Below are 25,911 nucleotides of genomic sequence, written 5' to 3'. Positions count from 1 at the left end.
CTCTCTTGCGCTCTCCCTCTCTCTAGGCCCGTGTTTCTTCCTGTCCTGTCCTGTGACTGTGGAGGAGTTCCGCTCCTGGTTCATTGACCTTTGGAACCTCTCCATTATCCCCTACCTGCAGGAAGGAGCCAAGGATGGCATTAAGGTCAGACAGGTTTTACTGTCCTGGTAGATGAATTATAGCCTGGTCCCAGATCGGTTTGTGCTGCATTGCCAACTGATATGGTCATTGTCACGTCAAACGTTTGGCGTGACGGCACAACCAGATCTGGGACCAGGCTAGGTGAATTGCAGGTAAAGTAAATGGATGGAGCAAAGATCTTGCAAGAAATAACACTCACACTTTTCTCTTCAAACTAGCACAGATTTTGCTGATAACTTCCTTAGAGGAAAAATTGACTTACTATCACTGTGATTTGTAGCTGTCTCACCTAGCTGTCTCACCTGTCTAATGCAATAACTGTAAGTCTCTCTGTATAAGAGTGTCTACTAAATTACTAAAATGTTAAATGTGCTCGGAGTATGACGTATTGTGGCTTTGTGCCACAGGTGCATGGTCAGAAGGCGGTATGGGAGGACCCAGTGGAGTGGGTGAGGGGCACCCTTCCCTGGCCCTCAGCCCAACAAGACCAGGCCAAGCTGTTCCACCTGCCTCCCCCCAGCATGACCTCTGGAGGCCCAGGCCAGCCCAGCGAGGCCTCAGCCAGGCCTCTTAATAAGGAGACCCCACCCAGCTCCATGGACACCCTGGACCCTCTGGTGAGACACTCGACTTCCCATATTTGTACCATGGGGTATGCAACTGTTGTCCTGGAGGTCCCATAGTGTGTGTATGATTTTGTTGTGGTCCAGCAACAATACACCTGATTCACCTACTGTGATAGTGGCCAAATTTGAACAATGTGATTTGTTGATTAGTTGAATCAGGTGTGCATAGCCCGAGCTGGGCTGGAGCAAAAGCCTGTGGTACCTGATTCCCAACCCTGCTGTAAGGCCTTCTCTGGCCTCATCTGTATCTCAATTCTATTACTGTATGTCCTTGGAAGGCATCGTTGTCACAATACTGTACATTATATAGAGTTCATTTGAAATGCTTCACCTGTTCTGACCATTTCCCCCTCTGTCTGTTGTTCCAGATGGCTATGTTGTTGAAGTTGCAAGAGGCAGCCAACTGCATTGAATCTCCGGACAGAGAAACAATGGACCCCAGCCTCCCTACATTTTGAACGTCAACTTCAACTGTAGACTCAAAACCTAGCCCTTCAAATAGCCCCTAAATATTTACCCCTATGTGAGCTCTAGTATACACAGTTCATAATATTCAGGAACAAAAACTCCAATATAGTTTTCTGCTCCTTTTGGACCTTATCTTTAATCTCCGCAAACAACAATCACACTACGTATGGTTGAATGAGAAGCCATTTTGTTTTGATGTTTTGAAATTGTATTCAATCATGCCAAGTCATACCAACATATATTATAGTGAGAGAGAACATTTTGATTTCTTGAACTAGAGGTTATATTCACAATACACAGTATAAAGTCTCTCTTTCTTTACTGAAGCCTTCTCTCTATCACTGCTACCCTCGATAGAAACAGGTGCTAATTATCGAGATAATAAGTATCACTCTTACTTTAGAAATTAATCCTCATCTCTCATTGGTCTAAGCAGGTGGTTCTTCCAACAGCAAATTCAAATGACAAAATAGCACCATTCTTGCTTGTCAACTTTTGCTCAGCAACAGCAACATGGCCTGCAGTGTGCATGTACAATTAAGTCAGTTGGAGACCCTGTTTTTGGCTTATTGGAAAGAGTATGGCGGCATGTTGTATGGCTTGTCAGATTGTATAGTCCTGGTCCTGAATACATATCCATCTATCAATCTTTGAAGGCCAAATCTTAGACATATGCAACTCTTTATACATAACCAGGTGAACTTGTTTTTGACTCTGTGACCAAACATACTGAATGCCTTAATAAATATATTCCTTATGATAACCTCAAGATGAACAGCAGTATACAACAGTGGTGCTTTGCTTAATAACCATCGCCTCAGAGCAGAGTAGTGAGTGCCAAGACATTGACTTTTTGCCCCCCACGCCTAGTTCAGTGCAGTCCTGCACAGGTCAGTTTATTTTGGAGCCGCACCCGCCCCGTCCACATCATTTCCGAGCCTCACCCGATATCCGACATCGGGACAGATTTTCCTCTGCATAGAGTTGTTTCCGAGAGACGATCCATGACACTCCAAATGACATCAATTTGTTTGACTGTTTTTATGACTCCAGAGTAGTAAGGGAGAGGGGGATACCTAGGAAGTTGTACAAAAATGCATTCAACTGAGGTGTGTCTTCCACATTTACCCCTCAGGCTATTCCCATTCCCTGCAGGAATTCATTTGTCTGTTCAATGTTTGGATAAAATGAAACCATGCCATGAATTAAGGCCTATGTTCTTATTTTCACAATGCAATGCGGCACATTGACAACTCACATCGCTTTGAATAGGATCCTATTTAATTAGCCTTCTTCTTACTTGACGAAAGCCTATAGCCGACATAACAAAACAATACCTTTACATTCAAACGTAAGTAAACATTTTCCATAACTGAATAGGCTGTAGGCTGCAAAAATAGCCTACATTCATTCAGTAGGCTATTGGCTACTCAAATGTTTACCAGCCTCACAGGACTAAACTGCATATGGTCTAAATAAATGAAAGCCTGAATTATTGTAATAATGAACTTATATTAACTGAATTAACATAAACAAATACCAGCTTGCACTTTTGCAGGCTGTGTCCATACCGGGTTGTTGTCCTTGTCCACAATGACTCCAAAATCCTTCCAGACCGGGGATTTCAGTCACGCAGCACCTGTTTCCACGATGGTGTATTCCACCATCACAACCGTTGATAGGAAATGTGTTCATTCCACCCGCCAGCTGATTGCGGGTCAACTGGGGGAGCCGTGGGTAGTTCAGGGTTGATTTTAATGTCACTTAACTATATTTGAGGGATAAACAATGTGTTCCAGGTAGTCTAGATGGTGGGGATCAGGCTTCCATGGTCAAGTGAGAAAACAGGGTTGAACAGAGCAGCGCACGGACACATGGTTATTTCCTCATGGTTAATATCTTTGCTTATCATTCATTGCAAAATGACAAATGCTGTCCACTCTAACCAACACATTTAAAGATGTCATCAGTACATACTAAATTTCAGCTTCTGTGGTACTAGTTCCTCATTTACTTGCAAGCAGCATACATTTGAATTCATTTGACTGAACTGACATACAGCCATAGATTTGAAATCCAACTATCCGTTTGAAGATAGAAGGCCACGCCAGCACTACCAACATATAAAATCAGGTATTACTAAGAAAGTTATTTTTGGGGGGGAATAACACATAAGCAACTACTATTTGCTTGTAGCTCAGATATTGCTTGGCTTTTATTTTGAATATGGTGAGGTATGGTCTAATCTATTCCACGACATGATTCGGTATAGTTAATTTTGCTCAATGCTTTATTTCCAATATCGATTTCAGTTATTTTATCTACATTAGTTGCATGGCGCAAAAACCTAATTTTGCTGATCCAAATACTTTACTGTAATCTTGCATGTTGACAGTCTAGTTTGGGGAGAGCATAAAAGAGCATAAAAGTGCAAAAAAAAAGAATGTACACGTGGATCTTTTACTCAATGTGGTAGCCATATAACATCGCAGATCATTTAGGTGCTTTCGAATATAGCCTTCTCCCAAAGCTACGGTCTCATTCCTTGTAGAAAACATGTATTTGGGCCTATTACCAAGACCCCGGGGTGAGTTGAACATCATTATTTAGAGTTCTCTGTTGCATCCCACAAATCCTTTTCGTCAGACACAGGTTTAACTCTGCTATTAATAACAGTCTTTCATCTACTGTAGCAACCAATGGTGCTCTCCCCTCTTTTTGACTGGTACTATTGCTTTGCTCGCCTTTGGTTTTAGGTTATGACCGTTCAGACACACAGCATAAAACAGAAGAATCATCTGTTCGCGCATAGCAATGATCAAGGACCATTCCCCACTTCGGAGGCATGGAACATAGAAATATCGGTTGATCAAAACAAGATAGAAGTCAAAGACGATGTACATCTTTGTAAAATGGGGTCATTTTAGAGTATAGTGGGTTACGGCAGTGCTCTCAAAAGATACAACTGGCCATACTGGCTGATGCTGAAACAATGTAGGAGAATCAGTCTGTGTTTTGGGACTCTTCACACTAATGATGTATAATCCCTTTATCATAAGTCACCTGTGTATAAAGTGTCATTTAATGGCAGATTGCTTTCTTTGTACAACGGTTATCACAACTGAAAGAAATGGTGCACACTGTCACAAGGTCATTATTAAGCGCAGTGCAACTAAACCACCGCGATGAAGTTTAAAACATGGTACATTCCCTTTTTACTTCAGTTTTTTGGTATGCTTTTGCATCAAACTGTTAAACGACTCCATCTGATGACTTGAAGCGAATTGCTTTTGCTGCCTTGTGTGGTCACATTTTTACAAATAGAAAGGAATCCTTGAATAACCATATGTGTGAAAAGATGCCCCTTTGGCCAATCCATTTCACAATGACACCATGGCTGCGTTTACACAGGCAGCGCAATTCTAATCTTTTTGCCTAATTAGTGTAGAAAGAGTGGATCAGATTGGTCAAAAGACCAATAAGAGGAAAAAGATCCGAGTTGGGCTGCCTGTGTTAACTCAGCCTACTAGACCCATATGAACCTTCTGTCATCTTAATGATCAGCCTCATTAACAACTCTGCATTGTTTTACCATTTAGAAGAGTATATTATACCCCGTATCTATGTATGCAAGCAAACAAATGCCATTCTGCTCGTTCTTCATCTCATTCACTGGTCGTTGTGGCTGTTGCGCTGTCGTGCTGTGTGTTTTGCTAACTATCTTTTGTATCAGGACTATGCAGCAACTTCTACTGGTGTTGGCAATTAGAGAAAAGAAAACGGTCAAAATTGTTCTGAAAGCTAACAAACCCAGTCTTGCCCCAGTCTTGCAGTAAGTTGGACCAAATGACGATTAGGAGATAGTTTTCCAGGCAGGGTTTGACTATGCCTTAATGTGAATTTTGATGCAAGTGTTGCATTGAGACAGAGTGAGTATGTAACCTTGGACAATGGAAGGGATGCTTTGTGTCAAACCTTGGTCTCACAAGACACCACCTGACCTTGAATTGGTGGGAAAAACCTGGGCTTTAGCTCAGTGGGCTAACACACCCTTGTGGCGCACAGGAAACCCGGGTTTGAACTCAGGTTGGTCACATGAGGGATATGATGTGTAGGTTAATAGAGTTGGTTGTCCAAAGGTTTAGGCCTGTATTACAGTTGGGCACAATTGAAATATTATCAAAGATCATAGTTCAACATAAAAACTTGATTTAAAAAAAAATCTAAGATAAATCAACATTTTTTATATCAGGGTCTTCAAAAAATCTTAAACAAATCTGAAGTTCTTGGAAATGAAGTATTTCCACTCGATGAAGGCCAATACAGGTTGCTGAATAGTCATACTTATTTTACAAAGCTTGTTACTGACTCACAATAAAAAAAAATATAAAAACTGTAATAATGGTATCTAATGTCACTGACGGGCAAATGTGATGGATTTTTAAATGTTGTAAATGCATGCCAAATGAGTGTGTGAACAAAATCTGTAATAGCATCAACGTATTGTTAGGGGTTCATTCTATATAGAAAATGCTTTTTCTTTTTAAGATGCTGATATTTGATATTTCTTTTTCTAAGGAATCCTTTGTAAAATGTCATTTATCTATTTTGTACAGGATTTCATAATTGTAAACATTTGTACATAGTTCTGCATACTGTATGCGACAACAATCATTAAGGTAAACAAATAACTCCATAAAAGCCTATTACAAGATTAATAACTTATCACTCCAGAGTTGAGCCCAATACATGGAGAGGTAGGCATGCTTCTGAAATGACATTTTCATCCACCTATCGCTGTTCGTTCCAGTCAATAAAATCATGTCATATATGATTTGTCTCATAATTGCAAAAATACTTCCTTTTAAAATTATGAATACCATTTTGCAATCAAAGAGTGCTTGAGGTCTTTAAGAGCGGTCAGTGCACATTTGGGTTGTGGCCTAACCATCATATCGGTGTATATCATAGTAATTTATCAGAACAAACACAGCAGTGAACTGGAAACGGAGTGAAACACAGGGTAAACCCCCTGCTCACCTAGGGGTGTCAAACTCATTTTGGCCCCCAGGGGCAGCATTCGTTCTTCATCAAGGTCTGAAGGGCCACACTGAAAAGTGGTTATATTTCCTTGCAGTCAAAATTTATGAAAATGAGTTCTCTATCGTTTTTGGAATATATAATACTCCCTGACTGTCTAGCTTTCATTTCAGTGATTATTAGCTAGCTGGAAACAGTCAAGAAACTGTATGGATGTACAGTAGGTCCATTATCAGTTCAACATAGTTTTTATTTGGTTTTAGTCATTTTGTAAATATATTTAGTTCACCCCCCCACACAGAATTATTTAATATATATAAAGTATTTATATAGATATATTTTTCACAAACCACCCGTGGGCCTATTGGTCCCTATTCTTACTAGAGTTAGTGCTATTCGGAATCCTTGGTACGTCCCTACCCTGAACCGTAACTTTAACCATTTTAACATTTCAACTTCAACAGGGTAATGAAAGTGTTAGGATGTCCCTACTAGGTCTATAATAAGGTCCAAGATTCAGTCAAGTATCTGTTACAGACAATTCCTTAGGGGGTGGAGTCTGGGACCACTGTCTATATAGCCTGCCACTCCCTCTAAAGTGATGACTCTTTGAGGACTTACTGACTTTGGGAGTAGCAGAAACTGCCACCATGCCTGCGAAGCCTGCCCCTATCAAGAAGGCATCGCCAAAAGCGCCTGCTCCTAAGAAGGAGGAAGCACCTGCCCCTGCACCCGCGGAGGCGGCTCCTGCTGAAGTTGCTCCCCCTGTCGAGGTCGAAGCTCCACCGGCAGAGGCTGCCCCTGCCGAAGCAGCCGCCCCTGCCGAGGCTGCCCCTGCCGAGGCTGCTCCAACCGAAGAAAAGGCTCCCGCAGAACCTGCTCCTGAGCAGCCCAAAGCACCCACACCCCCTCCTCCAAATGGTAATGCAATAATGCTCCATGTAATGAGCCTCGGTTGGGCTTTTAGCAGAAACACGCGGGCTACTTTGTCATTTATGTCATTGATCTCCTCTCTGAATGGATGAGCCATGGTGACATTTGTTTGGTGCGCAAGGGGCATACTTAACATTTTCATAAGTTCCCAGGAGTGCTGAAACTAAACGCTGACATGATTTGTTAATGGGTCTTTATAATTTACCCAATACTTCAATGGAGGTCATGGATCTTATGCCGGTCCCTTTGCCACTGGGTCTCTCCAAGAGCCTTCTATAAATAGCCTTACCATTTTTGGTCCAAAATGTAACTAACTCCCATTGCGCACCGCCAAAAACCCAGCAAAAATATTCCGTCACGTGACGTGTATTCCGAGAGAGTCTGTTCTTCCACATCATTTGGTAAAAAAAAAAAGCAACATTCGTCCATGATTGATTCATAAGAGAAAACGATAAAGCACTGAAGCCCCTACTTTTGAGATAGGCCTGAAGACTCATTATGGAATACTTTGCAGAAGAATCATTGTGGGCTCCATGACGACAAGCCTACAATGTGTTGTGCAAGTGGTTGTGTAAGGCAGGGGTTTCCAAACTCGAGGCCCCCCCCCTCTTGCATCGGGGAACAATTTTGTGGTGGTGGAACTCAGTCCGTCTTTAAACTTACTCTTGAAAGTCCCCACAGTTTAGGATCCACTGGCGTAAGGCTCTTGATAGCCTGACTACCTAGTCAAGTACTAAAACTAACATACCATATTACCAAACCTTTAACGTTAGCTGCTCTTGCTGAAGAGGCTCCTTCCCCACCTGAGGTGCCTGTTGAGCCGCCTGCTGAGCCAGAGGGTAATTCATGCATCACAATGCTGACAAGGCATACTTGAATTAGAGTGCATTCACTACATCATATATGTTTCAAACTATACTGAACAAAAATAATATAAAACGCAACATAAAGTGTTGGTCCTATGTTTTATGAGCTGAAATAAAAGATCACCGAAATTTTCCATACGCACAAAAAGCTTCTTGTGCACACGTGTTTACCTCCCTGTTAGTGAGCATTTCTCCTTTGCCAAGATAATCCATACACCTGACAGGTGTGGAATATCAAGAAGGTGATTAAACAGCATGATTATTACATAGGCACACCTTGTGCTGGGGGACGATAAAAATGTGCAGTTTTGTCACACAACACAATGCCACGGATGTCTTAAGATTTGAGGGAGCGTGCAATTGGCATGCTGACTGCCGGAATGTCCACCAGAACTGTTGCCAGAGAATTGAATGTTTTTCTCTATCATAAGCCACCTCCAACATCGTTTTAGAGAATATGGCAGTACACCCAACCAGCCTCACAACTGCAGACCACTTGTAACCACGCCAGGCCAGGATGTCCAAGTCTGGCCTCTTCACCTGCGGACAGCTGATGAAATCAAGGACTCTATCTGTCTGCAATAAGCTCTTTGCTGGGCCTACGCTGAGGCACCATCCAAGGGTAAAGCCAAGAATAACAGATGTTTGTTTTGACTAGGCTACTTAACCTCTTTTACTGTAAGTTCTTGATCTCTACTCGTGTACGGGTACTTCCTATCCACATAACATTCTGCAACATCTTTTCATTTTGTAACATCTTTTGAAATGTTTATAGTCAGCTTTTGCTCTAAACGCCTTGCTAATGTTTAATTAATAGCAGCCACCTCCACTGCTGCAGAGGAAGGCACCCCAGCTGCTGATGCTGAGGTTGTTGCCCACCCTGATGGTAACAGGCTCACTACCAATCCATAAGGAGCCAAGGGACTTCATCATATGCCACTTAATATAGATTTTCCTGTTTAGAATGATGGCAAATCATTTTTGGCTAACAGCACTAACTCACGAGTGGCACAGCGGTCTAAGGCACTGCATCTCACTGCTAGAGGTGTCACGACAGATCCTGGTTTGATTCCAGGCAGTATTAGGGTTTGGCAGGGGTAGGCCGTCATTGTAAATGAGAATTTGTTCTTAACTGACTTGCCTAGTTAAATGGAAAAAAAGAGCTAGACGATCTCAATGATAATTGGGCATTTTGCCCGTCCTGGAAGGTATGGCCTTATTTTCATGGTCCCTGATCTGTTTGTGCTGTCTGTCTTGCCAACTCCTCTGGTCATTATCATAAGAGTTAACAGATCTGGGACCAGGCTCTTATGTTATTTGAACTAACATTAAACACTAGCTGATGCTGCTGCAGCTACAGGTGCCTCAACCACAGAGGGATATGCCCCTGCTGCTGAAGGAGTAAACCCTGTTCATGTGAAATGGATCAATTATACCTTCACATCTGAATATTCCAATTCCAATTCCAATCCACTCCAATATGGGATCATGAGAAGGTATAGTTAGTTTGGTATACATATAATCCATTCAAAGGTTTTTCCTGTCCATGTGACCTGACCAGGGGAACACTCCGGGCCCTAGTTAAAACCTAGTGCACCTTAGCAGATGGAATAGGTGAAGACTGTTTTCATCTCTCTACTGCATGAACAAAGAGGAGTTCAGTAAGAGATGGCATTGGAATGGATTCTAGAATACTGCTCTCATACCTACTGCCTCTGACCTTTTATGTAAATGCACATTTAACATCAGCCGCTGCTGCCGACGCAGCCTCCGTAGAGGTACCCCCAAAACACCTACCGCCCCCCACCCAAAGGTAAACCAACTCGACAGTCAGAGGAAAGATTGGTCAAACCGTTACGGAGCTCTTCACACATTCTCCTATTACATTTTTAAAATAATTGATATGATAACCCAGTATCGTGTCCTCCAAGTTTCAAGTTGTACAATGTCTGCATTATTTTTGCATTTCTAAACAATGTGGAGCCCTTAATGTCATGTTTCCGTTGATATGATAACCCAATTAGGCTAACTATTTCCTCTCGCAACTCGAGTTGTACATTGTCTGAATTGTGTAATGTGAGCCACATTACTTTGTTTTTGATTGATAATGTATAATCCAATAGGGCTAATATTTAATCTCACTTCCGAGTTTTACAATGCGTTGTCTGAATTGTGTTTGCGTTTCCCAACTGTAGAGCCCACCAGTGAGCCCTTGGAAGTGACAGTGGACGACAAGAGCGACACTTCAGTGACCATCACCTGGAGGCCTCCAAAGACCATTCCAGCCAACTCTGGCCTGGATGGGTACACTGTGGAAATCACCAAGGAGGGAAGTAAGTTATTCAAGCCCACTGCCTTAACTAACCTCGTCCCAGATCTGTTTGTGCAGTCTTGCCAACTCCTATGGTCATGGGCGTGATCAATCTGATACCAGGCTACTATTTGACTACTAAGTTCTTTGAATCTTATGTTGTCCCATTGAATGTTGTACATCTCTGATATGCTTATAAGGTCAAATAGAGAATTAACCACAACCTTAGAAAAATGTTTATCGATTTGTTTTACCTAACACCATACGATGTGGCTGCGTTCCACTTTAAGCTGTTGCCATTTGGAAATTATATTATTTGAGCTGGTCAGACCTATCAGTTGCACCTGTCCCCTGCATGTCACTAGATGATTTATACTGTACCTAACCTCTCCCTATAAGGAGAGAGGCATTACTGGCGGTGCCATGGACTAGCTGGTGCCTGCTTTTAGATCACAACCTTCTGCTAATGTCAGTAACAGACTCAAGTCAAAAAGAAATCATAGTAATGCAACTGCACATTTCACCTTGCAAATGTAATAATGCACCTGGAAAATTTGAACGTATGATATTCTTATTCAGGAATCTCCTTAATTCATCAATTTAAAAATACGTTTTTTTGGGCCCAGATAGGAAGATAAGTCATGCCAATCCTTTCCATCCAAGTACTTCCCCTGATTCTCAGTCACCACTAGAAATATTATTTATTGAAATATGTGTCCTGTAGTTTACATTTTCACTCAGTGAAGAAGTGAAGATTCTCTGTATCTGTCTCAGTGTTTCTTAATTGTCCCTGCCTCTTTCACCTTGCTGTCTGCTCATTGTCTGATCATAAGGTGTACCTTGAAGGTCCTGTCAAATAAAATGACACAACTCATGAACTGAGCTATTAGCTGATACTTATTGTCCTCACTGTGATCACTCTCCTGCCACAGTTCTATTTTGTCCTCCCTGTTCTAACTCTCCTGCCACAGTTCTATATTGTACTAAGTTTGTTCACTTTCCTGTCACAGCTGAAGACTGGAAAGTAGCCAACGAGGATCTGACCGTCTCCTGCCGTTATGTCATCAAGAACCAGACTACCGGCGACCGTCTGCTGATCCGGGTGGTTGCTGTAAACCCTGGTGGCCGCAGCCCCCCTGCTACCATCGCTGACCCTGTTCTGGTCAAGGAGGTTGGGGGTAAGCAAAGCCTGGACAATAGTCCTCACTCACAAACAGCCCTTAACTACTGTACTTCAGAAGCATGCCATGGTCCATTTCTTCCAACCAGCAGATGTGTGGGTTTTCTTCCATGGACTTCAAGTAGACAGTATTGTATTATTGCTACGGCAATAACAGCAAGTCCAAACTGTTTGCGGTGGGCGGTGTCAGTCTTTATCGTTGAAATGGCTTTTAAAAGAGCTGACGTTGAAACAGCTAGGGAGAAACGGCTCCGCTTGATTTCAATCTCAGATATCCAACGGCTGTTGTCACATCCCTGGCCCGTTAGAATAATGCAACTGTTGCCTTCCCAGATTGTTGCCACCAAGAGTGGGGTAGAGATCCTCGGTCTAAGCTCCCCATTTGTAAAAGGATAAATATACTACCTCCGACACCTTTTGGGTGCATGTTTTCACCCGTGTCTTTTTACTTTGTCTACTTTTTGTTTTCCTCAATGACAACCGTTAATGGTTAGTCAAGCCTCTTCATTTACAGCAATCATCCTGGAAGCAAAGTGAATGTACTGTATACGGTGGCCCTGGATTTTGTGTTTTATCCAGAGTCCGATGTTCTGAATATACGGTAAAATAGTTATATCAAAACCAAAGTAATTGGTAGACCTACGTTTTTGTTTTTTTATGAGAGTTGATTAAAACATTATTTATGTAAGCAAGGATCAGCAAATGTGTAACGGAGAATTTTAGTGGAGGGTAATGAAACCTGAACCCCAAGGACTTATACAGGGACTGGCCGACCCCCAATCGGAGTGTCACAGTCCCTGTACCACAGTCCCACCGTCAAACTTAGCCATTGGTCCACCAATAAAAGCATCTGGTTTACCACACAATGGAACGACCGCTAACTTTCCCACAAATCCTTGGAAAAATAGTTGGGACGTGTCTGCTATTAACACGGATTCAATTCGGAAGGTTTGGCATCAAGTTGACTCCCTGGTCCGAATGCGTGCTGGAGAGGTGTCAAGCCAACCCATGTAAGAGCGATGGAAACAAGTGCAATCTGTCGAGGGGGGTGGGGATGGGGGACATTCCAAAGTGTCCACTCTACACAGAGGGGGTGGGGACAGGGGAGGGATCTAACGTCTCGTATGCCATCTAAGTCCTTTGAGACGACCAGGGACCCTGTGTTTATTTTGAAACATGCCACAGACTCTGACGGGGACAAGGCAGTTCTCTTTTGACCTGATTTCCGCATAAGGAGCGTCAAATCAGGACACTCCACGGAGAAACACACCTAATTCTACCATACCCATTCCGCAGTTGGTTGATTGTTTTGCTTTAAATACATTTCCTGATAGCAGCACATATTTCTGCCTAGAGCACTAGTGCATAGGTTTGTATGGGTGCAGGTGTGCAATTATATGAACATTAGTTATTTACAAATGTAAACCATTCTGTCCATGTTTTAACACAGTAAGCCATTGGCTGTGAATGGTGTGTTTGTGGGGAACCCTATGGTCTTGGAGAATCTACAGTACAGTTGAGTGTGATTCTTACGGCAGCCTGTTTAACAGTGTGGGCTGGGGTAACTGTAGATCTACATCATGTGTTGCGACATGGCATGAGTTCAGATGGGACCTATTTAGAGCTCTGGTGAGTGACACTCCGCTAGACTCAGCAGGTGTTTGGTTCCCACCAAACTAGATCTGGTCTGGATGACTGGAGTGCAGGAGAATCTGTCTCGAAGCTGAAGGTACAGAGAGTGGGTTTTGAGGAGGTTGATTTTTATTCTTTCAGATACACATTCAATTGCTCGCTCTGAAGTATCTCTGAAGTGTCCTATCCATTGTCTGGGTCACAGTTTCCGAGTAATTTTACTTCTTTGAACAGGTTGATTATTATTATTCGTAAACAATTTTTTTCTGTCTGTAGCTCGCCCCAAAGTCCGCCTGCCTCGTTTCCTGAGGCAGAGGTATGTCAAGAAAGTCGGCGAGAAGATCAACCTTGTCATCCCCTACTCTGTGAGTTTGCATTATGAGATGGGAAGGCCTGGGAGTGTCTAAACCACATGAGCTGAGCAGGACCAAAACCATTGGGCCCTAGCTATAGGCTACAACTATGGGCTAGAGGTTTTTCACATGGTCAGAAAAGACTCCTGGCACTAATGATGTGAAAGGACTTGATGTTGTAGCATGTGTCCATACAGATGGAAGCTAAGGCAATTGATTGAGCCTTGTGTTCTTTACTTTCCTAGGGTAAACCTAAGCCAGTGGTTAGCTGGTTAAAGGATGGACAGCCCCTCGACTCCAAGAGGGCCAACATCCGTACATCTGACAGAGACAGCATCCTGTTCATCCGTCAAGCAGAGAGGGGGGACTCTGGCTCATACGAAATGTGCGTGAAGGTGGACGACTTTGAGGACAAAGCTGCTATCATCATCCAGATTATTGGTCAGTCAAATTCTATTAGACTATCCAACCTTCTTTTCATTTCCAAAACAGATGATGACACAGCATTAGCCTGTCAAAAAAGACAGTTGAAGTCAGAAGTTTACATACACTTAGGTTGGAGTCATTAAAACTAGTTTTTCAACCACTCCACAAATTTCTTGTTAACAAACTATAGTTTTGGCAAGTCGGTTAGGACATCTACTTTGTGCATGACACAAGTAGTTTTTCCAACAATTGTTTACAGACAGATTATTTCACTTATAGTTCACCGTATCACAATTCCAGTGGGTCAGAAGTTTACATACACTAAGTTGACTGCGCCTATAAACAGCTTGGAAAATTCTAGAAGATGATGATGTCATGGCTTTAGAAGCTTCTGAATGGCTAATTGACATAATTGGAGTCAATTGGATGTGTATCTGTTTATGTATTTCAAGGCCTACCTTCAAACTCAGTGCCTCTTTGTTTGGCATAATGGGAAAATGTATTTTTGGAGAAATGTCCTCTGGTCTGATGAAACAAAAATAGAACTGTTTGGCCATAATGACCATCGTTATGAAGCACGGGGGTGGCAGCATCATGTTGTGGGGATGCTTTGCTGCAGGAGGGACTGGTGCACTTCACAAAATAGATGGCTTCATGATGAAGGAAAATTATCTGGATATATTGAAGCAACATCTCAAGACATCAGTCCGGAAGTTAAAGTTTGGTCGCAAATGGGTCTTCCAAATGGACTCAAGCATACTTCCAAAATTGTGGCAAAATGGCTTAAGGACAACAAAGTCAAGATATTGGAGTGGCCATCACAAGCCCTGACCTCAATCCTATAGAACATTTGTGGACAGAACTGAAAAAAGCGTCACCCAACTTATTGTGGGAAGCTTGTGGAAGGCTACCTGAAATGTTTGACCCAACTTAAAACATTTAAAGGCAATGCTACCAAATACTAATTGAGTGTATGTAAACTTCTGACCCACTGGGAATGTGATGAAAGAAATAACAGCTGAAATAATTAGTTCTCTCTACTATTATTCTGACATTTCACATTCTTAAAATAAAGTGGTGATCCTAAAACAGGGAATTTTTACTAGGATTAAATGTCAGGAATGGTGAAAAACTGAGTTGAAATGTATTTGGCTAAGGTGTCTGTAGACTTCTGACTTCAACTGTAGGTATATTTTGGTCATCACTAGGGCCAGGAGTTGTTTCTGGTCAGGTCTTAACTGATCTGGAGAGTGATCAAGTTTTTTGTGAGTCTACTGATACTAATGATGCAACCCATATTGAACCATGTGTCTCGGTGCTTGCTCTCCCACAGAGTTACCCGGGCCACCAGCCAGCATTAAGATTGTGGATGTCTGGGGATTCAACGTTGCTTTGGAATGGACCGTACCCAAAGATAATGGTAACACAGAGATCACAGGCTACACTGTCCAGAAAGCTGACAAGAAGACCGGGGTGAGAAACCCTCTTGCTTACCATACAATGTAATCGTGAATGACATACTGAGTCATTCACAACTTCTGTAGCCCTCTCGTCTACACAATTCCCATTGATTCAGCAGCAAATATATTCCCTGTAATCAAATACAATCCCCCAAAATGTTATTTAAAAGTACATCTCAGTATACTTTACACCAAAAAATTGTCTTCCAAAAGAAAATACAATATGTGTAATAACAGGCCATTGAAATGTTATTAATACTCATATGGTTTCTTGCCCAGGACTGGTTCAACATTTTGGAGCACTACACCAGACTAAACGCCACCATCTCAGACCTCATTATGGGCAACACCTACACCTTCAGGATCTTTGCAGAGAACAAGTGCGGACTCAGTGACGAATGTGCCATGACCAAGGGAGAAGCCACCATTGTGAAGGAGGGTGAGACACTCTCCACACCACCCTTAAAAAAAAAAGTCCCTTACAAAAAAAGAAACATGAGAAAATCACACGTGAAAAGAACATATATATATATATATATATATATGCACCAGTCAAACTAATTCAAGGGATTTTCTTTCATTTTACTATTTTCTACATTGAAGAATAATAGTGAAGACATCAAAACTATGAAGTAACACATATCGAGTCGTATACTAACCAAAAAAAGTGTTAACCAAATCAAAATATATTTTAGCTTCTTCAAAGTAGCCACTCTTTGCCTTGGTAACAGTTGTGCACACTCTTGGCATTCTCTCAACCAGCTTCATGGGGAATTCTTTTCCAACAGTCTTGAAGGAGTTCCCACATATGCTGAGCACTTGTTGGCTGCTTCTCCTCTATGGTCCAACTCATCCCAAACCATCTCAATTGCATTACGGTTGGGTGATTGTGGAGGCCAGGTCATCTGATGCAGCACTACATCACTCTCCTTGGTCAATTAACCCTTACACAGCCTGGTGGTGTGTTTTGGGTCATAGTCCTGTTGAAACAAATGATAGTGGGACTAAGTGCAAACCAAGACGGTAAGGCGTATTGCTGCAGAATGTTGTGGTAGCCATGCTCGTTAAGTGTGCCTTGAATTCTAAATGAATCACTGACAGTGACACCAGCAAAGCACCCCCACACCTCCTCTATGCATCTCACAAAGACACGGCGGTTGGAACCAAAAATCTCTAATTTGGACTCATCAGACAAAAGGACATATTTCCACTGGTCTAATGTCCATTGCTCGTGTTTCTTGTAGACTTCCTTTCCTGTGGCGATCCTCATGAGAGCCAGTTTCATCATAGCGCTTGATGTTTTTTTGCGACAGCCCTTGAAGAAATTTTAAAAGTTCTTGAAATTTTCCAGATTGACTGACCATGTATTAAAGTAATGGACTGTCATTTCTCTTTGCTTATTTGAGCTGTTCTTGCCATTAGATGGTATTTTACCAATAGGTCTATCTTCTGTATACCTTCTCACAACACAACTGATTGGCTCAAATGCATTAAGAAGGAAAGAAATTCAGCAAATTAACAAGGCACACCTGTTAATTGAAATGCGTTGCAGGTGACTACAGTACCTCATGAAGCTAGTTGAGAGAATGCCAATAGTGTTCAGAGCTGTCATCAATGCAAAGGGTGGCTTGATTTCCTAAATACTGTTTTGGTTTCTACATGATTCCATATGTGTTATTTCATAGTTTTTATATCTTCACTATTAGTATTACTAAATAGTAACAACTCTGGAATGAGTAGGTGTGTCCAAACTTGACTGGTACTGTGTATATTTGTACATGCCATTTTCATGAGTCAGATACATGGTTTTCGGACACGCGTGACGTTTCACGTGAATTTGTCACGTGAACAAATCATACAAATCATATGTAAAATCATGTGGGGAAAGCAGACACATTGTTTTCAGACATGTGAAGTTTAAAATGGATTTTCACATCACTCAGACACATTTCCCTGTTTCTCAACATTTCACATGTGATTATATACGTTTCACATTTATGTTTTTATAACTGGCAGGATTAGAACCCAGGTGTCCAACGGGAGATGCCAATGTCTTTACCATTTGACCATGAGGGCCAACACTATTTAGAAGTCGTAGGTGGGGCTAGCTCATCACGTGGCCATTAGCAACCATGACCGACTCATGTACGCTTTTCACATTTTGTCAACCATGGGTATCAACAATAACAAAAAACTGTAATCGAGTTTATCACAGGATTTGCTGTGATTAATCGCAAATTCATAGTTTGCTCAAGTTGAGTTGTCATTTTAGATTTTTGTTTATACAAAAAACATTACATGAACATTGCTGTTCTGATTTTATCCAAAGTAACGTTTAGCAAAACGTTTAGCAAAAATAAATTGTTTAACAAACTTAGTTTAACCTCAAAGTCAACTTGTTTTGACATCGTATTGCTGATTTTAGCTATATAGACTCATGTATTTGGATGTTTTCAGTGTATTTTAAACGCTTTCAGACATTGCAATAAGAAAATTGAGCACAAAAATGATTTCAGTTAATGACTTTGGTTAACTGATTAACTTCGACAGTGCTAACTTTGACATGTTAAAAAGGATAAATAAGGAGACACGGAGCGCTAGTTTCTCAGTTCTTTTCCCTGAGCTTCTTCCAACGGTCAGTGATCAACGTATGAAGGAGAGAGGCGTGTGCTTGCAGCTGTAACACTCCGAATTGATGGCTCAAGAATAAGAAATTATACCGTTTAACACACTTGAATTATTATTCACAGAATGCCATTAAATAATGAGCAATTCCATATGTGGAAACATTTCTACCGCAACATGTTACCCCACTTTTTTCACATGTGAGGAGAATAAACACCATTTCACTACACGTGACAGTTAGATTTTCACGTAATTGTTTTTTACATGTGAAACTGCTAATTCAATTTTCATGTGATAGATTTTTTTGATGTGAACTTGAAATTCTACATTTGAATGTGAGTTCTTCACGTGAAACTGCATATCCGATTTTCACATTACATATTTACAACATGAAACAGCAAATTTCACATATGCAACTGCAATTCACATGTGATGTGAAAATGTTTTTCTTCTCACATCTGAAAGGTGGTGTTAACTTGTGAACTCTAAAAGTAATAATGTGAAAATACGGTTTCATGTGAAATTTAAGCTCAACATGTGAAAACAGCTATTTCACATGTGAAAATGCTAATTTGACATGTTTTTTTTAAACGGGTCCCCCACAACGTTAGAGAATGTTAGAACGAGTGGAACAATAAAGTCTTCTTGTAGTTGCCCCCATTTAGAACCTAATCCATGCTTGTCTCATTATTTTTCAGTTATTGACTACAAACCTACCCCGTTCGTGGAGCATGACTTCACCGAGGCTCCCAAGTTCACCACTGTTTTGAACGACAGGTCCACCACTGTTGGCTACAGCACCAAGCTGCTGTGCTCTGTGAGGGGATGCCCCAAGGTAAAACTTAGGTTGTTAATGAGGTTGTAACTGTAGGTTGTAAATGAAATGGACACCTGTCGGCTAGGCTAGCAGAACTGCATTTGTTAAGGATACCCATTAGCCAAGGCAGCAGCTTCTCTTCCTGGGGTCCAGCAACATTAAGGCAGTTATATATTATTTAAAATATTACATTAACGCTTTTCACAGCACAGTAAGTGTGTGAACTCAGGCCACTACTTTACTACCACATAAATACAATACAAAATCCATGTGTACGTGTGTGTAGAGTGCATGTCTTATGTGAATGTGTAAACGTGTGTGTGTGTCCGCTGTTCCATAAGGTGTATTTTTAACTGTTTTAAATCTGATTCTACTGTTTGCATCAGTTACCTGATGTGCACACACAGACACACATAGTCTATGGAAGGAGGGTTTTTTAGTCTCTTTGTTAGCCTCCTGCATATTTTAGGCTGGGTATCTGTATAAGCACTTTGTGACAACTGCCGATGTAAGAAAGGCTTTATAAAAAACAATTTATTGATTGATGTCTGAGCCTCCAGCTCAGCCTGTCCCCTTCCCTCCCACCAGATCCACTGGGTTGCCAGTCGCCAAAGCAGAGCAGCATTTTTTATTTAACCTTTATTTAACCAGGCAAGGCAGTTAAGAACAAATTATTTACAATGAAGGCCTACCCCGGCCAAACCCTAACGACGCTGGGCCAATTGTGCACCGCCCTATGGGTCTCCCAATCATGCCCGGTTGTGATACAGCCTGGAATCGAACCAGGGTCTGTAGTGACGCCTCTAGCACTGGGATGCAGTGCCTTAGACCGCTGTGTCACTCAGGAGTTGAACATGCAGCTCCGTATAGGGTTAGGTTATGATAGTCTCCCTCTGATCGGAACCTTGGACTCCTAGCCGACTGGGCCGTAGTGGGTGTGTGGCAGAGAGGAGGGGGTGGAGGGGTCAGATGTGTTACATTCCTACCCTGAGGGGATCATGGGGGGCCTTTACACTGACCCTTACAAAAGAACAAGTCATTTGCAGTTTCATATGTTGAGCTTAAATTTAAATATTACATTTAGACTTCACATGTTAACACCACCTTTTCACATTTGAGGAGAACAACATGTTTTCACCTCACGTGAATTGCAGTTTCACATGTGAAAGTTAACATATAAAACTGCAAATTTCACATTTGAAAAAAAAATCTCACTTTGAAATGTAGAATTGCATTTTCACATGTGAAAACATTCACTTGTGAAAATCACATTTTTCGTTTCACATGAAAATCTTACTTTCACTTGTGGAATTGCAGATTCACATGTGGGGTTGACATTATATTATTCTCCTCACATGTGAAAAGATGGTGTTAACATGTTGCAGTAGCAATATTTATTTTGTGCATGACACAAGTCATTTTTCCAACAATTGTTTACAGACAGATTATTTAATTTATAATTCACCGTATCACAATTCCAGTGGGTCAGTAGTTTACAAATTTCTTGTTAACAAACTATAGTTTTGGCAAGTCAGTTAGGACATCTACTTTGTGCATGACACAAGTCATTTTTCCAACAATTGTTTACAGATAGATTATTTAACTTATAATTCACCGTATCACAATTCCAGTGGGTCAGAAGTTTACATACACTAAATTGACTTGAAAATTCCAGAATATGATGTCATGGCTTTAGAAGCTTCTGATAGGCTAATTGACATAATTTGCCAATTGTGGGTGTACCTGTGGATGAATTTCAAGGCCTACCTTCAAAGTCAGTGCCTCATTGCTTGATATGGAAAAATCAAAAGATATCAGCCAAGACCTCAGAAAAAAGAAAATGGTAGACCTCCATGTCTGATTCATCCTTGGGAGCATTTTCCAAATGCCTGAAGGTACCACTTTCATCTGTACAAACAATAGTACGCAAGTACAGTATAAACACCATGGGACCTCGCAGCCGTCATACCACTCAGGAAGGAGATACGTTCTGTCTCCTAGAGATGAACGTACTTTGGTGCGAAAAGTGCAAAGAACAACAGAAAGGACCTTGTGAAGATGCTGGAGGAAACGGGTACAAAAGTATCTTTATCCACAGTAAAACGAGTCCTATATCGACATAACCTGAAAGGCCGCTCAGCAAGGAAGAAGCCACTGCTCCAAAACCGCCATAAAAAAGACAGACTACGGTTTGCAACTGCATATGGGGACAAAGATCATACTTTTTGGAGAAATGTCCTCTGGTCTGATGAAACAAAAATACAACTGTTAGGCCATAATGACCATCGTTATGTTTGGAGGAAAAAGGGGGAGGCTTGCAAGCCGAAGAACACCATCCCAACCTTGAAGCACAGGGGTGACAGCATCATGCTGTGGGGATGCTTTGCTGCAGCAGGTACTGTTGCACTTCACAAAATAGATGGCTTCAAGAGGAGGAAAATTATCTCGAAATATTGAAGCAACATCTCAAGACATCAGTCAGGAAGTTAAAGCTTGGTCGCAAATGGGTCTTCCAAATGAACAATGACCCCAAGCATTCTTCCAGAATTGTGGCAAAATGGCTTAAGGACAACAAAGTCAAGGTATTGGAGTGGCCATCACAAAGCCCTGACCTCAATCCTATAGAACATTTGTGGGCAGAACTGAAAAAGTGTGTGCGAGCAAGGAGGCCTACGACCCTGACTCAGTTACACAAGCTCTGTCAGGAGGAATGGGCCAATATTCAACCAAATTATTGTGGGAAGCTTGTGGAAGACTACCCAAAATGTTTGACCCAAGTTAATCAATTTAAAGGCAATGCTACCAAATACTAATTGAGTGCGTGTAAACTTCTGACCCACTGGGAATGTGATGACAGAAATAAAAGCTGAAATAAATAATTATCTCTACTATTACTCTGACATTTCACATTCTTAAAATAAAGTGGTGAGCCAAACTGACCTAAGACAGGGAATGTTTACTAGGATTAAATGTCAGGATTTGTGAAAAACTGAGTTGAAATGTATTTGGCTAAGGTGTATGTAAACTTTCAACTTCAACTGTATGTTACCATCAAAAGAAAGGGCTTAATTTCCCCCTAGAAACCAACATAGCCAAGCCTATGTGATGTTCCTTCCTTTATAGGGGCATTTAATTGATTGATCATAGAGGTACACTACAAAAGTATGTGGACACCCCTTCAAATTAGTGGATTTAGCTATTTCAGCCATACCTGTTGCTGACAGCTGTATAAAATTGAGCACACAGCCATACAATTTCCATAGACAAACATTGGCAGTAGAATGGCCTGTACTGAAGACCTCTGTGACTTTCAACTTGGCACTGTCATGCCACCTTTCCAACAAGTCAGTTTGTCAAATCTTTTGCCCTGCTACAGCTGCCCCGGTCAACTGTAAGTCCTGTTTTTGTGAAGTGGAAACTTCTAGGAGCAACAACGGCTCAGCAGCTTAGTGGTAGGTCACACAGAAAGGGACCACTGAGTGCTGAAGTGCGTAGCATGCGTTGTTGTGCAAAATAGTATTCAGCATCATCTGGCTATGTATGCATCAAAAAGTTCAACATTTGATGCATACGTTCGATAAATCCAACGTATGCACCACACCGAACGCACTGCAACAGCCTCTGCAATGCAATGCTGCAAGGCAAACGTAGAGTTTCCTTGGAAATTAATGTAATTCTGGTGTATCAAAACGAACATGACGCTGTCGGTGTGATCGACACGTTAGATCACCTTGCGCAATGCCAAGCTTCGGCTGGAGTGGTGTAAAGCTCGCCGCCATTGGACTCTGGAGCAGTGGAAACGCGTTCTCTGGAGTGATGAATCACACTTCACCATCTAGCAGTCCGACGGGAGAATCTGGGTTTGGCGGATACCAGGACAACGCTTCTTGCCCCAATGCATAGTGACAACTGTAAAGTTTGGTGGAGGAGGAATAATGGTCTGGGGCTGTTTTTCATGGATCGGGCTAGGCCCCTTAGTTCCAGTGAATTAACATTTTTACGCTACAGTATACAATGAGATTCTAGATGAATATGTGCTTCCAAAGTAGTGGCAACAATTTGGGGAAGGCCCTTTCCTGTTTCAGCATGACAATGCCCCCATGCCCAAGCAAGGTCCATACAGAAATGGTTTGTCGAGATCGGTGTGGAAGAACTTGACTGGCGTGCACAGAGCCCCCACTTCAACCTCATCGAACACCTTCGGGATGAATTGGAATGCCGACTGCGAGCCAGGCCTAATTTCCCAACATCAGTGCCTGACCTTAGTAATGCTGAATGGTAATCTTGTGGCTGAATGGAAGCAAGTCCCTGCAGCAATGTTCCAACAACTAGTGAAAAGCCTTCCCAGAAGAGTGGAGCAGCACAGGGGGTACAAACTGCTGTTGTAGCAGCAAAGGGGGTGCAAACTCCATATTAATGGCCATGATTTTGGAATGTGATGTTCGACGAGCCATGTAGTGTATGTCCCCTTTGCGATGCGCTGATCATTGTAGGATTTTAGTATCGTGCATAGTAATACATGCTCCAAGTACACGAAAGCTGAAATAAACTATTGATATGAAACGTATAAATCACATATGTCATTGCAGCCTAAGATCATGTGGATGAAGAACAAGATGATTCTCAACAACATGGACAACCCCAAGTACAGGATGATCAGCACAGGGGGCATCTGCACCCTGGAGATCCGTAAGCCTGGCCCATACGACGGTGGTGAGTATGTCTGCAGAGCCGAGAATACACTGGGGAAGGTCGACACCGGCTGCAAGCTGGAGGTCAAAAGTAAGTTGTTGTGGTGAAAAGATAAATAGCTTTCACTTGTCTTTTCCTGCTAGTACTGTCTCTTCTAGTAGGATAACTTCTTTGTTGAGAAAATTGTACTTACTATGACTGTGTGACTGTGGTATGTGGTTGTCTCAACTTAAGTAACTAACTGTAAGTCTCTCTGGATAAGAGCTTCTGCTAAATGACTAAATTATCAAATGTAAAAGTAACTTAATTTCGAACACCCTGGGCACACTCGGCTTGAATCAACGTTGTCTCCACGCCATTTCAATAAAATTACATTAAATCAACGTGGAATAAAAGTTGAATTGATGTCTGTACCTAGTGGGAAAGTGCTTTCTCATACATGGTTTTACCCGAGGAAGAAGTCTCACAAGCGAGTTCATCTATAACATAGACCATGCTTTTGTAATCAAATATATTTCTACTTTTAGTGGTGTTATATATTAATCATTATCCATGCAAATTTAGACACTCGATATTTGCTGTATTTGAAATCAGGCTGTGTGGAAATATTGCCATTTGTTCATGATCACTAAATGACTTATATTTATCTCAACAGAGCCTTTGCATGCAGACACTGACAAAGACGAGTAGGAACAGTAAATGCACATGCATACAGGTCAGTCACTCTTATTGGCATGAATAAGGTTTCATGTGGCAAATGGGCTTCAATTTACAAGGCCCGAATTCAGAAGTTGACTGAATCAATAAATAAAAGGCCACTTTGTTTCAAAATATACTTATTTAATATCTTTATTAAAAGAAAGAAATAGCCATCTTGGCCTTTCATCTGCTTTGACTTTGGTCTTATTGGAGAGAGAGTTTATATGTACCCATATTATCACCTAAAATGTTGCACCAACATTTATTTTAATATGTACCAAAGTCTATTTGAGTCCTGGTGTGACGTACATATTCTCCAAGGCTGGCCTTACATGGTGAGCACTAAAGTGGGAGGTGGAAGGTGGCCTCTGCAATTGCAAGGGTCTGAGTGCTAGTCCTATCATGCTGCTCATGAATTAGTCCTGTAATGGCTCCATATACAGTGGAGTTGCACTCAGTTGGGGGACGACATCATTTCATTGACTCGGCATAGCAGGCCCATTAAGGACCAGCGAGACACTGCAATTTACTACCAGGATCCACAGCATTGCAAGCAGCTTTTCACCCACCAAGGTGTTGAGTATCCCCCGTGGAGATTCAATCAGCTCTGTTGACTTGCAAAAAAAATAATGTATATTTTAAACTGGCTGCATTTTTTATTTTTTATGTTAAACTCTTGGAATATTAATTTTGTAGACCTGCTACTGCAGTTCTAACCACCACAGTTGGCTAAATATGGCATGTGAATTGACACCTGTTCTTTACATCTGTTACAGTCCCAAATTAGAAGCAAGCGGAATGAGGCCTTTACAAAAAGGTGAGGTGGTCTTTATAAGCTCTAAACTGTACTTTCTCTCTTTTGATGTGAAATATGTCGAGACACTAAATAACTTTCGGTGAGTTTTAAAGTTATATATGCCACTTGTTTTTCTATAGGATGGTTCTGGATGCTGGAAAAAAACATGTACATATGACTGACTGGAGAGAACAAACAATGAAATGGTTCATGTCTACAACCGCTGTATCCTACCCTTTCCTATATTTATGAAGATTTTGTTTTTGTTGCCTTTATTTATTTTTCTTCCTTAGTACTCTCTGGTATAGAGTTCATATCCATGTCCACAACCAACTCAGATGTCAACAACTGTCTGTCACATTGTAATTCTGAATAGGTCTCCATTATATAGAGCAAATCGATTGTTACTGATTGGAGATTAAAGATGTAAAACCTCAGAATGTGTTACAATATTTTGATTTAATGCTTTTCTTTTGTTGAATAAACCTACAATTGAATAAACCTTCTCTAACCTGAAGTAAAAATTACAATGGGTCGATCGAAAACATTATGTACTTATTGTGGAAGAGGAAAAGTTATGGCAAGGCCAGCAGATTATTTCCTTACAAGGATTTTGTCATGTATTTGTATAATATACAGTATGTGTATGTGCAGTACACAGTAGTCACTCTTTAACTTGTTTATCACATGATATGATCTGATATTACAGTGGCATTTTATGGGTTGAATCCAAGCTGATCAGGTATCAGTCTACACACTGTCCTGGCACTCGATTAATCTCCTATGAATCCAGCCAAGAAGAATACAGAACTGAAAAAAAGAAAACAGGGCAACAACACCCCTGC

At 41.4% G+C, this 25,911-nt stretch overlaps 2 protein-coding genes across 14 annotated transcripts in view; both read left to right on the top strand.

The window, feature by feature from the left end:
• The window catches only part of nav1b (neuron navigator 1b), a 133,201-nt gene extending 127,134 nt beyond the window's left edge, over window positions 1-6,067 (top strand). For 12 of the 13 annotated variants that reach the window (XM_024426500.2, XM_024426509.2, XM_024426496.2 and 9 more), the window contains 3 exons: window positions 27-145; window positions 550-759; window positions 1,137-6,067. In XM_024426500.2, coding sequence (XP_024282268.1) covers window positions 27-145; window positions 550-759; window positions 1,137-1,226 — 419 coding nt within the window. In that variant the 3' untranslated portion in view covers window positions 1,227-6,067. The remainder of the gene's footprint in view (window positions 1-26; window positions 146-549; window positions 760-1,136) is intronic. The other variant, XM_024426501.2, reaches the window with a different exon arrangement.
• An 804-nt stretch (window positions 6,068-6,871) lies between these two features.
• On the top strand, window positions 6,872-25,572 carry LOC112254188 (myosin-binding protein H). Its single transcript, XM_024426495.2, has 12 exons — window positions 6,872-7,197; window positions 10,271-10,408; window positions 11,397-11,564; window positions 13,475-13,563; window positions 13,797-13,992; window positions 15,311-15,450; window positions 15,717-15,876; window positions 18,761-18,897; window positions 23,469-23,661; window positions 24,227-24,286; window positions 25,047-25,087; window positions 25,207-25,572. The coding sequence occupies exons 1-10, from the start codon at window positions 6,927-6,929 to the stop codon at window positions 24,259-24,261; spliced, it is 1,527 nt and encodes a 508-aa protein (XP_024282263.1). The 5' UTR covers window positions 6,872-6,926; the 3' UTR covers window positions 24,262-24,286; window positions 25,047-25,087; window positions 25,207-25,572.
• The last annotated feature ends 339 nt before the right edge of the window (window positions 25,573-25,911 follow it).

This window comes from Oncorhynchus tshawytscha, unplaced genomic scaffold (assembly GCF_018296145.1).
Source record: "Oncorhynchus tshawytscha isolate Ot180627B unplaced genomic scaffold, Otsh_v2.0 Un_contig_1824_pilon_pilon, whole genome shotgun sequence".
Lineage (NCBI taxonomy): Eukaryota > Metazoa > Chordata > Actinopteri > Salmoniformes > Salmonidae > Oncorhynchus > Oncorhynchus tshawytscha.
Note: the sequence above shows the minus strand (reverse complement) of the source record. Positions and strands in the feature narration are given on the sequence as shown.

Bases quoted from the DNA above. Each gene is read 5' to 3' on its own strand.
- LOC112254188 (XM_024426495.2), top strand. From the start codon at position 6,927: ATGCCTGCGAAGCCTGCCCCTATCAAGAAGGCATCGCCAAAAGCGCCT. The intron at 13,564-13,796 runs GTGAGTTTGCAT...TTACTTTCCTAG, and splicing joins ACCTTGTCATCCCCTACTCT to GGTAAACCTAAGCCAGTGGT. The intron at 18,898-23,468 runs GTAAAACTTAGG...ATGTCATTGCAG, and splicing joins CTGTGAGGGGATGCCCCAAG to CCTAAGATCATGTGGATGAA.